The sequence below is a fragment of the Notamacropus eugenii genome, chromosome 5, assembly GCF_028372415.1.
Source record: "Notamacropus eugenii isolate mMacEug1 chromosome 5, mMacEug1.pri_v2, whole genome shotgun sequence".
NCBI lineage: Eukaryota > Metazoa > Chordata > Mammalia > Diprotodontia > Macropodidae > Notamacropus > Notamacropus eugenii.
Window position 1 is genome coordinate 109,961,223 of NC_092876.1, and position 19,947 is coordinate 109,981,169.

Consider the following 19,947-nt stretch of genomic DNA (forward strand, 5'->3'; position numbering starts at 1 on the left):
CTCTGTCTCTCCTCTCAGCTACAGATCAACTGTGTGACAACTGCAGGAAACTATGTTCAGCTGAATCAGTATGAGGTTCTCAATGAATATCTGTTGAAAGATGTTCTCTTGCCATGGCTGAGAAGACTTGCCCCTGTTAACTGTTGAATGACCTATAAATGTCTCATTTCATTTCAGTACTGGATCCAAACTGACAAGGGATCAGCCTGCATGAGATCCACATCACAACACATGGGAAGTTCCGGAGTTACATCATGCCACCTGGAGGGTCAAAGAAAGAGAGAGTGAGAAGGAGGGAAGGAGAGAAAGCCAGAGAGAGACAGAGAGAGAGAGACAGAGAGACATAGAAACAGAGAGAGCATTCCCTTTTTAACAGCCCACTGAGTCAATGATTTTTCTATTCAGTGGCCAACAAGGGGAATGCTCTACTATTTCCAAAGTGCCCAAGAGCTTAGTTGACACATGCATTCTGCTGAAGAAAGGCAGAAAAGCTACACACATTCTCTAGGCAGTCTCTAGTTACACTTGCTTTTGAAGGGTCCTAATACTATTTATAAGTAAAATCTCTTTGATTTATTTTGAGCCCCTAGAGGAAGAAATCCCATAGCATTTTAAAAAGAAAAGTTTTCTTTTCTCTGTGTGAAGTTAACTATAACCTCCCTCACATCTCTCTCTGAATAAATGAAATAGATACAGATCAATCATGAGTTGAGCTAACCACAGTTTTATCTTGATACGTGATTGTTGAAAGTAAGTAAACAGTAATGTAAAATATGAATTTTAAACAAACAGAGATAAGCTTTGGAAGAGATTCTCGAGGAAGGAAGGAGGTATAAAGGCAAAAAAAAAAAAAAAAAGATGGTTCCATCAACTCCATACCATTTCTGCACAGTTCAGCCACCACAATCAAGGCAAGAGAAGCAGTGGCAACCGCAAGCAGTGGAGTGCTCTAAATCACTGCAGAGGAGCTCTGTCTTCTCCTAAATATACTGCTCACTTCTTGCTTCTTGTGAGAGATTCTGACTCCCTCCTTCTTCTAGGGTGAGGAAAAGGAAGGAACTTCAATTTTTTCAGGTGCCAATATATTCCCGTTGCTCCCAACAGTTCACTGAGTCAGGCAGCAGGGGCCTTATATCCACCCACAGACACTAATCTCCAATATCTCACAATGTTATAAACAAAAAAGAGAAATATGAAAAGATAGGACAGTGAAGAAACAGTATTTGATCCTAGAGTTAAGAGGGAGTTTATTGAGTTAAGAGGGTGACATAACAAGACTTTCACTTTAGGAAAATCATGTCGGCAGCTTTGTGGAGAATGAAACAGAGTGGAGAGAGATTTGAGTCAGGATGACCAACAAGAAATGGACTCAGGCAAAAGGTGATGAGAGTTTGGTTCCACAGAGAAGGGGGGACAGGTGTGACAGATGAAAAGGCAGAAATTCTAAGATTTGGCAAATGATTGAATAGAAGGAATAAGGAAGAGTAAGGAGATGAAGATGCCAGCAAGGTGATGGGAAAGATAGCCATGCCTTCAATAGTGAAGTCATGAAAAGCATGAGTTAAAGGGAAAGGTCATGTAATGCTATGTGCGACCTGTCATATCCCAAACCCACTCGTCTTGTCCCACTGTCCCACTGACTGAGGGTCATCTGACAAAGCCATGAGGTAAGTGATTGAGATAGTTCTGAGGAACAGGGTAGGGAACAGAAGCTTCTCCACGCAGAAACTCTTGTGAGTGCCAGGTAGCAGATAGGGTATAACTACCCTGAGGGTTTCATACCTAGCTAAATTGAAGAAACATTAGAAGCTAGCACAAGTGGGAGTAAATGAATATTGGGAGATAAGGGTAAGTGTGAATATGTCAAAGGCAAACCCCCCCAAATTGGCTATTTCAAGGAAATTCAACTACCTTCCACCATTTGGTGTTGGGCCATAGCCCCTTTGGGGTCAGATTTTGAATCTCCATAATGCCCCAGTTCCCACTTTGGAAATTACTTCTCTAGAGCTACACACAACTCCAAATGGATTCAATATTCCTACAGTGAATTCATTAAGGACCACTATGATGCTCTGCCTAGAACCTGGAAAAGTCACTTACTCCTTTTTATGTTTTTTTAAATAAATCCTAGATATTAGGTTACCATTTTTTCTCTTGCTATAGAAGTAGAAAGTCAAATGTGAGGGGAAGAAAGAAATTCATGTTTAGAAGGTTTTTGTTTTTTATTTTAAAAAATTTACTCTTACCTCAATCAAGTATTATTAAATATTTAAAATTTGCTTAACAGATCAGTGCTGACTTTTTGCATGACATTTTTTCTTTTTTTAAATTTGATTTTATTCTGAACTTAAGAAATAAAACCAGCATTTCAATAACCTAGCAGAATAGAAAAAAAGATGATTGTACATGAAACTGCAACTATTATGTGCTTGTTATTCCTCTTAAATATATAATAAAGTTACTATGTAAATCTTTTATTCTTTTTTTTATTTCCTCCCCTCCCCTCATCCTAAAGCTGACTGCCATTAGATACAAATATGTGTGTGTATCATATATACAAGTAAAATCATTCTATACGTACTTGCATACATGCATACATCAGTTCTTTCTCTGAATGAAGATAGCATCTTCCTTCATGTGTCCTTTGTAGTTAATTTGGGTATTTATAATAGTCAAAATGACTTAGTCACCCAAAGTCATTCTTAAAACAATATTACCATGACTGTATACAATGTTCTCTCGGTTCTGCCCATTTAGCTCTTCATTATTTTGTTCAAGTCCATTCATGTTTCTCTAAGACCATTGAGATCCCCATTTCCTACAACACAGTAGTATGTCATCACAATCATGTACCACAACTTATGCAGCCATTCCCCAATTGATGGGCATCCCCACAATTTCTAGTTATTTGCCACCACAAAGAGAGATGCTATAAATATTTTAAAACATATAGGTTTCTTTTCTTTTTTTCCCCAATCACCTTTGGAAATAGACCTAGTAGTGGTATTGCTGGGTCACAGTTGCTCTCCAAAACAGTTGGATCAGTTCACAGTTTCACCAACAGTGAATGTGTCCCAATTCTTCCACATCCCCTGCAACACTAGCATATACTTCTTCAGGGAATCACGGTTCTAATTCTGTGGGAGCTACTGTTCCTTATTTCACCTCCTTTCTAGGCTCACTCCAACCTTTGTGAAACATCATGAGATGAAACCCAACCTTCCCTGAGTAGACTGTATCATAGAATCATAGCTATAGAGCTGGAAGGGACTTCTGACATTACTTAGTCCAATCCCCTCCATTAACTTATTAGGTGACACGGACACAGTACACAGAGCACTAAGCCTGGAATCAAGAATTTGGCTGTTCAAATTCAAGATGCTTTGTATAACTCTAGGCAAGTCATTTAACCTCTGCTTGCCTCAATTTCCTCATCTGTAAAATGGAGATAATAATAGCAATTACCTCCCAGTATTGTTATGAGGATCAAATGAGATAATAATTCTAAAGTACTTAACACTGTGCCTGGCACATAATAATTATTATGTAAATGTTAGCTATTTAGCATTAAAAAAAAACAACAACAACGTTCTGGGCAAAAAAACTTAACATCACCAAGACTGAGCTTGTCTTGTACAAGCTCACACCATGCCAAAATACATGTTTTCATTGCCACCAGGAAGCTTTGGAGCAGGTAGCTTTTCAACCTCAGGGTTCTCTCAGCATCTTTCTTCTTGCCATGTGTGATGGAATTCACTGGCAATGTGGTGTTGTCTGTAAAGCAACAGAAAGGAGTTCTGGGTTCTGCTCCCAGCTCTATTTCTGATCAATCTGACCTTTTAGGAAAGTGCCCATTTCCATATCTGTAAAATTGAGATGAAAAAAATGACTTCCTTCTCCAGACATCAAGGTCTAAAGAGGCTTCTGTTCTTGGACAAAACAGGTCCTTTCTCAGCAAAATGCTGTACAGCTAACGCTAATGATCAGGAGATTACTTTGTTTAATTTTAATTCTCTTTCCAGATAGGGTAGATCTCTATGGAAGAAAGGTAGCTGGATTTGATAGAAATATATTTTTCACAACACATGAAAATTAATTAGCAGTTTAGCTGGGTTTAATAACTGCTTGGTCGCCCTGGGCTAGTTCAGTCATTCAGTATGGGGTTAGCATAAAAGCTGCAGCCTTTTGGTTTATGTAGTTTTCTAAGTACAAACCATTTTCCTAGCTTTACTTGCCTTCTCTCTTCAACCTTCACCCTGCAAGATGTTATAGTGGTGCATACCTGCAAGGCAGGACATCTTTACCAATGGCAATATTTGGTGGTTATCTTTAAAAAAAAAAAAAAACTGGATTCCCCAATGATAACATGTAGTAAAAACAAAAAAACACTCCTATTTGGTCTGCCTCCTTTTCTGTTGCTACCTTGCAATTTGTGACTTTTAGATAGTGGGAGGTCTGATGAACTGAACAAGACAGGCTACAAGGAATTCCATTTCTGTTGAAATCCGTGATGCCTTAGTGGAGACAGCTCCTTCCACTTGGTGTGATTTTTTCTGTGTGACTTTGCGAGGGGCTCTGGTATGACGGCTAAACGTATGGCTCACAGAGGGAACAGCACAAGGCAAAAGAAAGCAAGCTGACTGGCTCCCAGACGGGAAAGAGAGAGGAGCCCACAGCACAGCGACTGGCTTCCCTCTAACATGCAATTTTAAAGTCAGCAAAACTGAAATCAAATTACCATCATATTGTGTGGGTGAAGGATTAAAGAGACGGGGCTACCGACTGGCTTAATGAGGATGAAGGATCCAGTAAGTCAAAGAACCAAGTACATCTAATGTCTGGACTCTGAAGCCTCATGTAAGTTTTCATTATGCTCTGTATTGCTGAAAACTATTTTTAGTGCTATGTTATTTGCCTTCCAGTGTGAAGCTGTGTTTGGCTAAAAAGGCAGTTATTACAATTAGTGTTTCTAGTGTAGCCAATTGCCTTGCAATCGGTACCAGAGACTTTTCTTTTTTCTTTTGTATGTGGAGAGGCATACATAGTCCATGCTGAAATTGCCGACAGAAGTCTGTGACAATCCAGTATAATATGGCATGTGAAGTAGAATCAAAGGATATCCAATTACAATGAGGGTGACACTGGATGTATTTTTCAACAGGCTTAAGGTAGAAAATACAGAGCCTTTTTCTGGGGGATGGCAAGCTATGTTAATATGGCTATGTTTAATATAATCCACTCAGCAGTATCAACAGAATGAGATGCAGCTAATGAGGGAGCCTGGGTAGTGACAAAACTTTTATGCTCAAAGCATATTTTTCTCCCTGAATTCTCACTTTCTGTTTTACACACTCTGCTTTGTAACCTTGTTAAAGGGAAAACACACACACCCCAAAATAGCTGTTAGTGGATTTTACATGGGACTCTGGAGGAAAAAATAACAAAAGTACTCCTTCCTATCAGTTCTTTAAATATTGCTTTAATGATGAAGGGGGTGGGGACAATCAATCCACTGTCAAAGCCATCAGTTTCACCAGCTTCAGGTTTACATACTGTGGGGATACAAAAGATGGATGAATGATGACCAGAGCTTATAACTTTTTTTTCACATTTCATCTGCAAAGTTCAGGCTGAGAAATGGATATTCTTGTGGAAGAGGCCAGCTCCGTGACCCCAACGACAAACTCCTTAATACAATTAAACCATGACAGAAGACTCTACAAACCTGATTTCCTTTCTGGAGAGAATAACACTTCAGATGCACTTAACTGGACCGTGGATGCTGAAAATGGCACCAACTTCTCCTGTGAAGGTGGCCTCACTCCCCCGTGTTACTCCTTACTCCATTTCCCAGAGAAAAACTGGCCCGCATTGCTGACAGCTATAGTGATTGTTCTCACCATTGCTGGAAACATACTTGTCATCATGGCAGTCACGCTGGAGAAGAAACTGCAGAATGCCACCAATTACTTTCTGATGTCACTTGCCATTGCTGATATGCTGCTGGGTTTCCTGGTGATGCCAGTGTCAACATTAACGATCTTGTATGGTGAGTGTCACTTATGTTCCCTGATGCACACTCACTCACTCACTAGTCACAAAGTGTGTGTGTACATGGGCTCAGCAGATCAGAAATATGTATCAGGGGAAAAATAGAGAAATACTAGCCATTATTAAGACCCAAATCTCTCATGCTCTGGTAGCTAATGAAAAATTACTCTAATTAATATAGATATGTACTCATATGAGAAGGGGAAGACAGTTACCATGGGAAAAGTCTGAATATCAGTGTTTAGGGGCAAGTATATATAATTTCTTCCCAACTCTTCTAAGTTTTAATCCTTCTAGACAGGTATTTATTTTGTATTGGTCCCAATGCTATCACAAAGCAATGACTTATGGTTTACCTGACAGGAATCTGTTTGATTTTTCGTCCTTCATATTCTTCCCCCAGCAAACATTCCAGTCTTCATGAAACAACAGTTTTATCTTTGTCACCCAGTTTTCTGCACTTCTAATGTAGCAAAGCCTTTCCAATTACTCTGGTACATTTGCAGAGCAAACGTTAATGGTGCGATGAGTTTCACGTTAAAATATGCAAGCCTCTATTAGAATAAAATTAATTACTCCCATTTTTAATCATTCTCTCCCTGGAGGTTCTTTGACTGCACTTTACAGTGACATCATCAGCCATTCAAATACGCGTGCATATGCCATTGCAACATGAGATATGCAGTGGGTAATTTTAATGAAGGTAGATAAAGGGGGGGGGCAGTTCATAGCATCTGAAACAGTCATATAAACCTATCAACGAAGTCTGCAAACATTTGGACTGCTTCAGCTGAGAAACAGAGTGTATGATACCCTTCCCAGAAGATGAGTGATACAACGAGGCATAAATAAATAAGCATCCTTCAGGCGGCTGACAGATACAAACTGACAGCCAAATAAAGGTTAAAGAGATGAGTTACAAAGGAGATCCCATTTAGAGATGTTTTTCTGGCCAATTTTTAGAACATGACCAGGATAAAAATCAGCACAGAGCATGCGAGATGGGGAGCGGAGGAAATGAGGGAGCCAGGTTGCACAGAAGTGGGACGGCACCCTCACTGAGGTGAGACACCCCGGGACACTTCCAGGAAATGAACATTGTCTTTCGGCTGCGCCCCAGCGCCCCACTGCCCTCCAACGTGGACAGCAGCCTGAGTGTTCTTCTAGAAAGGACAGAGGGAGAGAAGGAGAAAAAGAGAGAGACAAGTCCTATGTTAGTGAAGAGCAGGCTGCAGGGATGCACCCCGAGAAAGCAACGTGGTTTGTAAGATAACTTAGCGGCTAGCTAGCTATACTCTGTAAGCAAAGGAGTCCAGCGTTGGGGAATGGGCCTTCATTAGAGTGGACGGCAGCGCCTCCTGGCGGCCCACGCTACCCTTCTTCCACCGGTCTCTGCTGGATACTTTTTATCCAGTTGCGCTCTGCCCTGTTTGGGGTGTGTTGCTCAGTGTGCAGAAAGACCCTTTAAAAACGTTCCATTTCTCACTGCAACGACCCAGTCTCAGCCTCGCTGCTTAGAACACTTTGCAAAAGCGAGCAAATCAGCCTGGTGTGGCTTTCCTAACAGACCAGGCTTGTCTTAGCTTGAGCTGTTGGCCAAAAAACCTCAGCAGAAGTCCTCTAGTTAGGCTGGCATCTTACACACACCCTCTAGGTCTCTGAGCTTTCGCGCAAGCCTTTTTCATCAGAGTATTTTTACACGAGGGAGAGTTTCTGAATATATTTCTGGCCTATCATGAGGTATGGAATCTCATGATAGGTTATAAAAAACAGTCATTAGAACTTTGCACCTCACCAGCATAGAAACTTAACACCTTCTCCAAGCCTCAACAGGACTCCGAGAACTGTTAATACGAATGAAACCATTAACGATTGGGGGAAACCACCTGACAAAGTTGATTTGGACAATTTAGTCTAAAAAAACATTTTACTACTCCCATATGTTTCGCATAACAACAGATAAGACAAGCTTTAGAGTATGCAACAAAAATATAATAAGCACTAAGTGTGATGGGGCAACGAAAGTTGTTGCCCCACTGATGCTAACTCTCTTTGTTGTTGTAGGGTACAAATGGCCCTTGCCCACAAAACTCTGTGCAGTCTGGATTTATCTGGATGTGCTTTTCTCCACCGCCTCCATCATGCATCTCTGCGCAATCTCCTTGGACCGCTACATCGCTATTCGGAACCCCATTCATCACAGTCGCTTTAATTCAAGAGCTAAGGCATTTTTGAAAATAATTGCTGTTTGGACCATATCAGTAGGTAAGTGAGAACATTCAGTATCCGTCTCTAAGCTGCAGTTCTCTGCTTTGCCAGGAGACTTGATACAGTGGTTGACCTTTTTAAAATGACATTCAAAAATGTATAGTTTTGTTTGCCACATAATTTCATAATAATCTTATTTCCAAATAATTGAGTTTTTTAAAAAAAATATGTAGCAGGACAGACAACATAATTCAGTTCAACAGGCATTCACTATCTGTCAGGTGGACACTGCGCTAAGCATGGAGAATGCAGACAACAATTCCTGCTCTCAAGGAGCTTAAGTTCTACAAATGGACTCAAGCTATACTACATATGTAAGAATATGTTTATAAGAAACAGCATGGAGTAGTGAATAGATGATAGTCAGGGAGTCAGGAAAACCTGACTTCAAGTCTTGTCTCTCATACTTTAACTGTGTGATCCTAGATAAATTATTTAATCTTTTAGTGCCTCTGGACAATTCTCTGAAGATCAGTTTCAGAACAGTTGCTGATTTATACTGAAAGAAGAATTTTCTTCAAAGGAAATTCCCTGCCTAGACTGAAGAAATCATAATTCTGGAGATCAGATGGGTGCATGAATGGAGAGATAGATTAATAGATAGACCTAGATTTATACTCTACATGTCTACATGTAGATATACTCATATAAATGTACATATTATATACATATATATATGCATCCATACATCTAGTCAGCTCCATAAACTCTGCATCATATTCGTCCAATTCACAACTCAAAACCATGAGTATTCACAAGATTCCTAATCAAAAAAATAGGGAATATCTGCTAAAGATCCACGACATTCAAAGTGTTGTTAATAGAAATGTAGTTCTAGCCACAAAATAGCCTGGGAATGGGCTCTAACAACCATACATTGGCTGGAAAGAGTGGGATTGTAGTGAGGTGTTGGGGTTGTGAAGGACCCCCTCCAGCCACTCACTTAGTACACCCCTAAAGCACCTCTGCACCTTCTTCTAACATGCCACACATCAGAGATTTTCAAGAGCACTGCATCTGCCAGGATGATCTCACGTATTTACAGTAGACCAGTTTTGATCATCCATCATAAATGAATGGCCAGAGAAGGGAAAAGCTCCCAGTTATCAGTCATTTGTTGCTGACAGATACCTCCTCAGCATGTTTAGCTTTTAGCTAAGGATTCCTTGAGATTAATTTGTTTTAGAACCACAAAATGTGTCAGTGGGTGACGTTGCATCCTTCCTGGAGTGAATGTGTGTATGGAATAAGGAAATAGGCAGTTTAAGTCGAAGCAGAGAAATAAGCTGTAGCTTACAAGCTGTGACCTAAAGTAAATAAAACCAAGGACCTAATGAAAATCAGGCAATGAGTTAAAATAAATTGAAAGGAATCAACCTTTTTCTTCTTCCTCTTTTGTTTGATTTTCATGGGTAGAAATAAAACTTACATTCTTATAGCATGTTTTAATTTTTGCAAAATTTTTCTATTTTTATATACACTCTGAGAATTAGACATAGTAATGTATGATCACCCCTTGACAGAATTAAAATATGAAGCATTAGAATGAACTGGGGATTTGTAGTCAGAGGCCCTGAGTTCAAATCTTGGCTCTGACACTTACTAACTGTGTGTCCTTGGGCCTTAGGCCAGAGGTCTTGATCTTGGGCCCCAGGTCATTTAACATCTCCATGTCTCATTTTCTTCATCTGAAGGGGACTAGATTTGATGACCAGTAAGGTCTCTTCCAGCCCTGAGTTTATTATCCCATGAGATTAAGGGATTTGCTAAAATTTAGCAATTAGCTGATGGCAGATCTAAGACTAGAACCCACATTTCCTCATTCATAGTCACTGGCCTTCTCTTCCTCCTTTCACTCATTAGTAAATACCATGTTTGCTCTCAGGAAATGCATAAGCATTCTTGCCATCAGACTATGAGCAGCTGTTGCAACATGGAGAGACACGTAGGAGCAACGAGAATCTTGCAGGATGAATATTGTTTACTTGGACTAGTGTTTGGCAAACTATTCAGCAACTTCTTTTAAGTGCCAACCATGTGCAAAACACCATGCCTGAATATTTACTGACAGTCCAGGGGCAGTAGTCAGCCATTCTCAAAATTTTGGGGAAATCCTGAAACTGTGAATGAGTTTCTTCCACTATAGTCCTGACATGTAGTTGTCAAGCCTCTAATTAAACATGTCCAGTGACAGGAACTCACTACCTACTGAATCAACCCATTTTATTTTGCGGACGGTTCTAATTATACGGAGGTTCTTTATCTTAAATTGAAATTTGCCTCCCTGTATTTCAACGCATTGGTACTACTTTTCCCCATTGGAACCAAGAAAAATAAATCTAATCCCTCTTCCATAATAACCTTCAAATAGTTGAGCATAGTTCCTATGTCACCACCAAGTTTATTATGGATGAAATAATCCAGTTCCTTAAACTGAGTTTCATATGTCATTTTTAGTCCCCTCACTGTTTCAGTCATAATCCTGTAGATATCTGTCAACGTCTCTTCTAAAATGTGGTACCCAGAAGTGGACACAACACTCCAATTGTGACCTGACCAGGGCAGAATACAGTGAGATGGCTACCTCAGTCATTCAGTAGACTATGTTTCAAATCAAAGAACTGTAGACTTTGGAACAGACAGCACAGGTCATGGAGTTCAACCCATACTGAGGAGGAATCCTTCTACAAGTTGTCAGTCAGTCTTAACTTGAAGACCTCCCTTCATGAATGAACTCCTGTAATGAAGTATTAACTGACTCCTAAGAGGATAACACTGCTGTAATAGAGCTCTAGATGCTAGGAAGCTTTTCCATAAATTGAGACAAAATGAGCTTTCTCCACAATGTCCACATGTTGTTTCTCATTCTGCACTTTGGGATAAACCAAACAAGTCAAGTCCTCTTCAATGTGACAGCCCTTCACATACTTGAAGACGGCTCTTCTGTTGTCCCCAGGTCTTCTTATCTTCAGGTTAAATGGTCCCAGTTTCATCAAATAAAGATTGAATGTTACATGGCAATGTACCCAGGCTTTCATCATCCTAATGCCCCTTCTCTGGACATGCTCCAGAGTGCCAATATCCTTCCAAAACTGTGGCATAAAACTGAAAACTGTACTCTATATGTGGACTGACCAGTGTGGAGTATAAAAGGATTACTGAGTCCTTATTTCTGGAGATTGTGCTTCTCTAAATGAAGCCTAAGTTCACATTAGCTTATGGCCATTAGCTGTCATACTGTATTGTTGATTCATGTTAAAATGATGGCACACTAAAACTGCAAGGCCTTTTTTACAGAAAGTCATCAAGTCATCACTACCCCATTTTAGGGGTAGCTAGGTAGTAAGGTTCAAAAGGTTCCTGAGTTCAAATCTGACTTCAGACACTTACTAGCTGTGTGACTCTGAGCAAGCCCCTTAACCCTGTTTGCCTCAGTTTCTTCATCTGTAAAATGAACTGAAGAAGGAAATGCCAACCCATTCCAGTATCTTTGCCAAAAAAAAAAAAAAATGAGGTCACAAAGAGTTGGGCACAACTGAACAACAACAAAACTCCATCCTACACTTAATGTGATTGCTTTTTTGAGTCTAGTTATGTAGATTTTTACATTTATTACAATAATTATGATAGCTAGAATTTATATAGTTCTTTACAAATCTTATCTCACTTTATCTTCACAACAATCCTAGAAAATTGATGCTATTACTACTCCCATTTTATGGATGAGGAAACTGAGGCAGAAGGAGGTTAAGTGACTTGCCCCAGGATTACATAGCTAATCAGTGGCTCAGGCCAGTTTTGAACTTGGGTATTCCTCTCCCGGTGGTCTATTCACTGCACCACCTAGCTGTTGAACTCTTTTTAGGCTCCTTACTCTGCTTTATCTTAGACACTTAATTAGATTTAGCAGCAAGGTGGTGAGTTTGGCAGTGATGAGCTCATCCTGAAAGGAACATCTTGGTCATCCTTCACTTTTGTAAATGTATTGAGCGTGGTTTGGAATGGAGAAATGTGAGTCAGAGAGACCAATTAGGAAACTATTGCAATAACTCAAGTAAGAGATAACGAGGATCAAAGCTAGAGTGTGGATATGAGAGTGGCTATGGGAGAAGAGAGAAGGGGCTGAACATGAGATATTATGAAGGTAGACATGAAAAGATTCAGCAGCTGACCAGATATGTAAGTGAGGAAAAACTGAGGAGTGGTGTATGACTTGGTTGAGAACTTGTGTGACTGGAAGGTTAGCAGTATCCTCCACAGAAACAGAGAAATTTGGAAGAAGGTGGGTTTGGAGGCAAATATGATGTAATGGAATCTGTGAACTAGTTTGGAATTCTTCCATGCGTGTTCATCTTGCACAATTCTCACAGTCCCATCAAATATGAAAAGGGAGGGCAAGACTCTATTTAGTCTACTACCCCAAGATGCAGAGCTTGCTCTCCCCTCAGCATGCCTTGAAGTGATCTTGGAGTAGGGAGTTGGGCAGCTATTAGTGTGGGTGTCTGGGTCCTAATGAAATACTCACATCCAGTGGAAAAGGGAAAAGACTGGGGATTTATAGTACAGGAAATCTTTGGCAAGGTATGGAGCAAACCAGGTAGAGTGGGAAATATTAGTGATCATGCATGAAAGGGTGGTCTTGGAGATAAGCACAGGGATTGGTTATTAGCTGCAGTGTCAGATGTGACCCTTGAACCACCTGTATAAACAAGCACTCTGACATACACAGGAAGGTCTGCTATCACAGGTTCTTAGATCTGCTTTTCTAAAAGGAAAGCAACTTTTGAGGGGTCAACAATCACTTTAATCAAGCACATGTATATCATTCACTTAGTTCAGGAGAAAAAAGTCAGCACCCTGAACTTCAGAGAAAATACAAAGAAATAATAATCAACAGACAGGGCTTCCAACTGTCTGACATAAGCAATACATATGCCACAGATCAACAGGCAGATCCAACTGCCTGACCATACATACATAGTTACTAAAGAGAAAAGCACCAACATCTGGGTTTTCAAAGCTGGGGGCAATCCTTAGTTACTGCCCAGAGTCTCGTCTGGCCAAACAAACACTTCCAATGAGTAAACCCCAAAGTAAAACCTCATCTCATAGTATTTATACCTTTTTTAGAACCAGAGGGCATCACAACCTTTGAAAACCAGTGTCTCATTAACAAAAGGTGTGGGCCTTCCTACAAATATCCCCTAATCAAACTCCCCTTAATAGGCAGGCCCATTAATGGATGGGGAAGATCTTTAATCTCATTAGCACTACGCCACCTTCTACCCCTATGGATCATGCCAAAGCCCCATTCCCCTAATCTAGTGACTCTGTCGAAAAAAAAAATGGCATGTGGGCTACAGTACATAACATAAATGACCCTATGCCGGCTCTAAGTCATCAACAATTCCCATTCTAAATGTTCACAAAGTATCTCATTAATAATACAGTAAATTCCAGAATTTTGCCAAGAATCAAAGCCAAACCCAACAGTCTGTAGTTTAAGGAATCTAAGGCCCTAAAATTAAGAGGAATTGAGAAAGGCTTACTGTAGAAGATGGGATTTTAGTGGAAACTTGAAGAAAGCCAGGGATGCCAAAAGACAGATGCAAGGAGGGAAAGGGCCAACAATCATATGTTGTTGAGTTATTTGTTTGTTTTTTTAAATTCATATCTTCTCCATAGCCATGATAATACATTCATTAAAATCTAATGGGGAATGCTATCTGCAAGTTCAACCTCTGGCCATCACTCAGTTGGTGAAAATAATTAAGGGTGATTACCACAATAATAATGATTTCAGAGAGAGAATTTCACATTTTAGGAACAGCAAATAAGCCGATTTGGACTGACCAAAGAGTGTATGAAGAGAAGTGATGCATAATAAGGCTGGAAATGTAGGATGGGTTAAGCTGTGAAGAATTTATATGCTAAACAGAGGAGAATATGTTTGTTCCTAGAGGTAATAGGAAGCCACAGGAGTTTATTGATTAGGTAGATTAGCAGACATTCTCAGACTTGCACTTTAAGAAATTCACCTTGGCAGTTGTATGGTTGATGGATTAAAGAGGGAAGAAATGTGAATAAAGGAGATTGATTAGGAAGTGATTACAATAATCTAAGTGAGGGATGGTGAGGGCCTCAACAAAAATGATGGCTGTATTAATAGAGAAAAGCAAAAAGATACAAGAATTATCATAGAGACAGAAATGACAAATTTTGGCAATGGAATTAGATATGCAGGGTGAGTGAGAATGAGAAGTCAAAAGTGAAATCAAAGTTGCAAAGCAAGTGGCTAGGGGATAGTGGTACCCTTGACAGAAGTAGAGAAATTTGGTAGAATAGTGGATTTGAGAGGGAAGATACTGAGTTTTGTTTTGCATATGTTGACTTTGAGATGCCTCTGTGACATCACTTGAAATGACCAAGAGAATGCTAGTGATGTGAGATGGGAGTTCAAGAGAGATATTAGAGCAGGATATATAGATCTGGGGGTCATTGGCACAGAGATGATCATTGAACCCATGTAAGCTATTAAGATCACCACATGATAAGAGTATTAAGAGAGAAGAAAAAAAAAGACAGAGCCTTGTAGGATAACCACAGTTAGGAAGGATGATATTTCAGCTTGTTTTTATGTGTGGTCTTCCCCATTAGATTGTAAGATCCTTAATTATGAGGGTTATATAATTATGAGGGAGTTATAGAATGACAAGGGATCGTTTGATGGAGAAGATGGGAGTGATGGGATCAAGGGTCCATAGAGACGGCTTGACCTTCATCTCTTCATCAGACTCTAGAGGAGGAGAGAATGAAAGTTATAGAGTAGGAAAAAAGAGTATCATATGCCTTCTATTTTCTCATTAAATATGAGGCAAACAAGATCTAAGTCCAAAGATCAAGATATCATCCAAGCATAATTGTTTCTATTATTTTCCCATTTGGATAGTGGTTCAAAAGTTATTAAAACCAGAAGGAACCTTAGAGATCATCTAATTCAACACCCTCATTTTGCTAAAGTTAACACTGAGGTGCAGAGTAGTCAACTGACTTATCCAAGGTCTACTTAAATGAAATGTTGAGACCCTAATCCAGGTCCTTTGATTCTTATGGCTAGTGTTCTTTCTACTACCTGATATTTGACCATTTCCCTGCTCCAATCTAAGAGGGGAAAGCATCAGTGTTTATCAGTCAGATTATTTCTTAGTTTCTCTGGTTAAATGCCTATTGATGGTAAATACTTAAGGTATTAAATTTAGTCAGATTAGTTGATTTTCTATGGATTTCATTTTTCCCTGTTAGATCTGATCCTTATTAGCCATGGACAATCAAGCATTCACTACATTAAACAGTAATTGTACAGAATAAATACAAAATTGCTAACAGATGAAAGATAGAATTAAGAGGGACTGGGAAAAGGCAATCCAGGAAATAGAGATGAGGGAAGAGAGAATTCCAAGCATGGGAAAAAGCAAGAAAATGCCCCAGAGCCAAGAGAGAGAATATCTTGTTCATGGAGGAACAAGGATACCGGTGTAAGAGAACTGGGGAAGGGGAGCATAAGTTATAAAAATACTGGAAATGTGATAGGGTAAGTGAGGGGTTTGGATGCCAAACAATGGATTTTAAACACATATATTGAAACTGAGTGGTTCATTAGTATAACAAGCTTACTACATAGTTTAGTAAGATGGTTACATCATATTTGGTTCACTAAAATTTTTGTTGACTATTAAAATTATTGACAGTAGCTTGCAAAGAGTTTCACATATATGTTGTGAGCCACACACACAGGTGAGGAGAGTTCTACAAGTAGTATTTCCATCCTTTTTCAAATGAAAAATTGAAATACAGAGAGATAGTGTCTTTCTCTATGTCACACAGCTAGTATGTGGTATCAAATACTCTAAGTTTTCTTGACTTCACCTTCTTAGGTGAGCCCCACTTCCATTTCATCAAATACTGAGGTTCCACTGGCAGAGTTGATATGAATAAGTTGCTAATGATAATTGATAGATCTAGTTTGTTTTGCATCTATTTTTTGTCATCATTTTAATCTACTAGTGTCCTTGGGATGATTTAATTTAGTTAGCTTTCATGCCACACTTTCAGTAGGTTTGTCTTTACTTCCACTGTTTTTCACTCTTTTGTAAGATAGTACTATTAGTGACTATTTGTAAGACAATATTATTTGTATTTCTGAAATCATCTTGCTGATAAATTTGTACTCTAGACTGTCATTGACCTTGTCTAACTTGTCTATTTGTTTGACAAGATGACTAAATGTTCCCTGGTTGAAGTGGTCTTTTAGCTTTTTTAGCCTCCTTGATAAGGCAATTATTTCATATTTGTGATGTATGTAAAGTACTTTGCAAGCTATTATTAGTAATAATCATTATAATAGTCAACTAAAATCTATTAGTGCACCAAGTGTATTGTAGCCATCTTACTGAAATTCTTAATAAGATTATTTAATAATAAATAACATAATAATTAGCATATTTCTTTCTCTTAAAATAAGGAAGTTACAACAATACATTTCACCACTTCTCTAAGAAATGGTGACAATCAAAGTCAATATCTTTACCATCATCCATTTCTCATTTTAGGGAGTCAGTAGCTTAATTGAATAAGTCAGGTTAGTATTGTTTACTATTATATAGTGTCAAATCATCATCATTTTTTCTTATAAGTTGATATTAATTTTTATCTTTAATATTCTAAAATGACTTTCATAAAGTATACAGTCATATAATACTGATAAAATAGTATTCATAAAATGCAAAACTTTATGACTACCTGCTAAACATCAAAAGGAATCCCCTACAAGTCTCTAACGTTTTCAGTTCCTATTTCCAGTTCACATTTTCCACTGTGTTTTGATTGACCTTTTCTGTGCTCACCTTTGCACTGAAGTAATTGAATATTAAGAAATGTTTTGATTTCACTGGAAAATCTTATCAATTTCTTTATAAAATGTCATTATCACAAACTGTAGCTACCTTCATGGTGGTAATCTTACTTACATTCATCATGAAAAATAAAATGAAAGATGACAAAATGTCCCATGAAGTTATATTTCCTGTTGTCCTTGGGTACGTAATGAAACCAACTCCACCAATCCTTTATATACTGTTCCAAGGAAAATTTGTGTCCAACTTTCCAGTAAGCTTCAATTTCTTCGTGTTCTCTGACATTATTTATTGTAAGAATACTACCTTCAATCAATTTATTGACAACTGGACTAGGATCTCATATTTATAGTACCAACAGCTAAAATAATGTTTTATATTTGGTCTAAAAATTTCAAGCACCCTCTGGTCTGCTCCCTTAGTCTTGCATTTAGGTGAAAGACAGGATAATCGATAAAAATATTGGGTATGGAAGATTTGGATTAAATTCCTGCCTCAGAAATGAAGGTAGGAATTGTTAACTACATGAACCTGGGAAAGTCATTTAACTTTCTATGTGTCTATTTCATTATCTTTTTTTAAAAGATTTAAATTTATTTATTTATTTTTAGTTTTCAACATTCATTTCACACAAGATTTTGAGTTCCAAATTTTCTCCCCATCTTTCCTCTCCCTCTACGCTGAGATGGCAAACATTCTGATTACTCCTTCCCCCAGTCTACTCTCCCTTCTATCATCTCCCCCCATCCCCTTTCCCATTATTTTCTTGAAAGGCAAAATAGATTTCTGCACTCCATTGCCTGTATATCTTATTTCTCAGTTGCATATAAAAATGATTTTTTTAACACTTGTTTTTAAGACTTTGAGCTCCAAATTCTCTCCCTTCTTCCCTCCCCTCCTCCCACTGAGAAGGCAAGTAATTCAATATAGTCTGTACATATGTAGTTATGCAAAGTACCTCCATAATAGTCAGGTTGTGAAAGACTATATTTCCCTCCATCCTATCCCACCCCCCAATTATTCTGTTTTCTCCTTTGACCCTGTCCTTTTTCTAAAGTGTTTGTTTCTGACTGTCCCCTCCCCCAATCTGCCCTCCCTTCTATTATCCCCTCCCCTTATCCCTTTCCACCCTACTTTCCTGTAGGGTAAGCTACCTAATTGAGCATGTATGTTATCCCTCCTTAAGCCAAATCTGATGAGAGTAAGGTTCATTCGTTCCTTCTCACCTCCCCACTGTTCCCCTGATTGTGAAAACTTTTTCATGCTTCTATCATGTGAGATTATTTACCCCATTCTATCTCCTCCTTTCTCTTTCTCCCAATGTATTCCTCTCTCACCCCTACCATGTTATTTTTTAGATATCATCCCCTCATATTCAACTCATCCTGTGCCCTCTACCTATCTATCTACCTATCTATGTATCTGTTTCATCCAACTACCATAATACTAAGCAAGGTCTCATGAGTTACAAATATCATCTTTCCATGTAGGAATGTAAACAGTTCAACTTTGATGAGTCTCTTATTATTTCTCTTTCCTGTTTACATTTTCATACTTCTCTTGATTCTTGTATTTGAAAGTCAAATTTTCTATTCAGCTCTGGTATTTTCATCAAGACTGCTTGAAGTCCTCTATTTCACTGAATATCCATTTTTTCCCCTGAACGATTATATTTAGCTTTTCTGAGTAGGTTATTCTTGATTTTAATCCTAGCTTCTCTGACCTCATATTCCAAGCCCTTCAATCCATTAATGTAGAAGCTACTAGATCTTGTGTTATCCTGGTTGCATTTCCACAATACTCAAATTGTTTCTTTCTGGCTGCTTACAATATTTTCTCCTTGACCTGGGAATTCTGGAATTTGGCTAAAATATTCCTAAGAGCTTTCCTTTTAAGATCCCTTTCCAGAGGCAATCAATGGATTCTTTCAGTTTCTATTTTACCTTCAGGTTCTTGGATATAAGGGCAGTTTTCCTTAATAATATCTTGAAAGATTATATCTAGGCTCTTTTCTGATCATGGCTTTCAGGTTGGCCAATAATTTTTAAATTATCTCTCCTGGATCTATTTTCCAGGTCATTTGTTTTTTCCAGTAAAATATTTCACATTGCCTTCTATTTTTTCATTCTTTTGGTTCTATTGTATAATTTCTTGATTTTTTCATTAAAGTCATTAGCATCCATTTGCCCCATTCTAATTTTGAAGGAATTATTTTCTTCAGTGAGCTTTCAGACCTCTTTTTTCATTTGGCCAATTCTGCTTTTTAAGGTATTCTTTTCCTCATTGGCTTTTTGGACTTCTTTTGTCATTTGAGTTAGTCTATTTTTAAGGTATTATTTCCTTCAGCATTTTGGGGATCTCCTTTAGTAAGCTGTTGACTTGATTTTCATGATTTTCTTGCATCCCTCTCATTTATCTTCCCAATTTTTCCTCCACTTCTCTTACTTAATTTGCAAAAATTTTTTGAGCTCCTCCATGGCCTCTGACCAATTCATATTCCTCTTGGAGGCTTTGGATGTAGGAGCTTTGACTGTCTTGTCCTCCTCTGCTTCTGTGCCCTGATCTTCCTTGTCACCAAAGTAAGATTCTATAATCTGACTTCTTTTATGATGTTTATTCATCTTCCAAGCCAAATACTTGACTTTATAACTCTTTGCCAAGATAGAACTCTGCTTCTGGTGGAGGTGGGGGTGGGGGTCAGAGTACTATCCCAGGC

The 19,947-nt window shown here is 38.6% G+C and overlaps 1 protein-coding gene across 2 annotated transcripts in view; it reads left to right on the plus strand.

Annotated features, from left to right (window-relative positions):
- The first annotated feature begins 4,433 nt into the window (after window positions 1–4,433).
- The window catches only part of HTR2A (5-hydroxytryptamine receptor 2A), a 67,871-nt gene continuing 52,357 nt past the window's right edge, over window positions 4,434–19,947 (plus strand). Inside the window, exons 1-3 of one of the 2 annotated variants that reach the window (XM_072610569.1) lie at window positions 4,434–4,857; window positions 5,625–6,049; window positions 8,116–8,316. In XM_072610569.1, the coding sequence (XP_072466670.1) occupies window positions 5,638–6,049; window positions 8,116–8,316 (613 nt within the window). In that variant the 5' untranslated portion in view covers window positions 4,434–4,857; window positions 5,625–5,637. The remainder of the gene's footprint in view (window positions 4,858–5,624; window positions 6,050–8,115; window positions 8,317–19,947) is intronic. The other variant, XM_072610570.1, reaches the window with a different exon arrangement.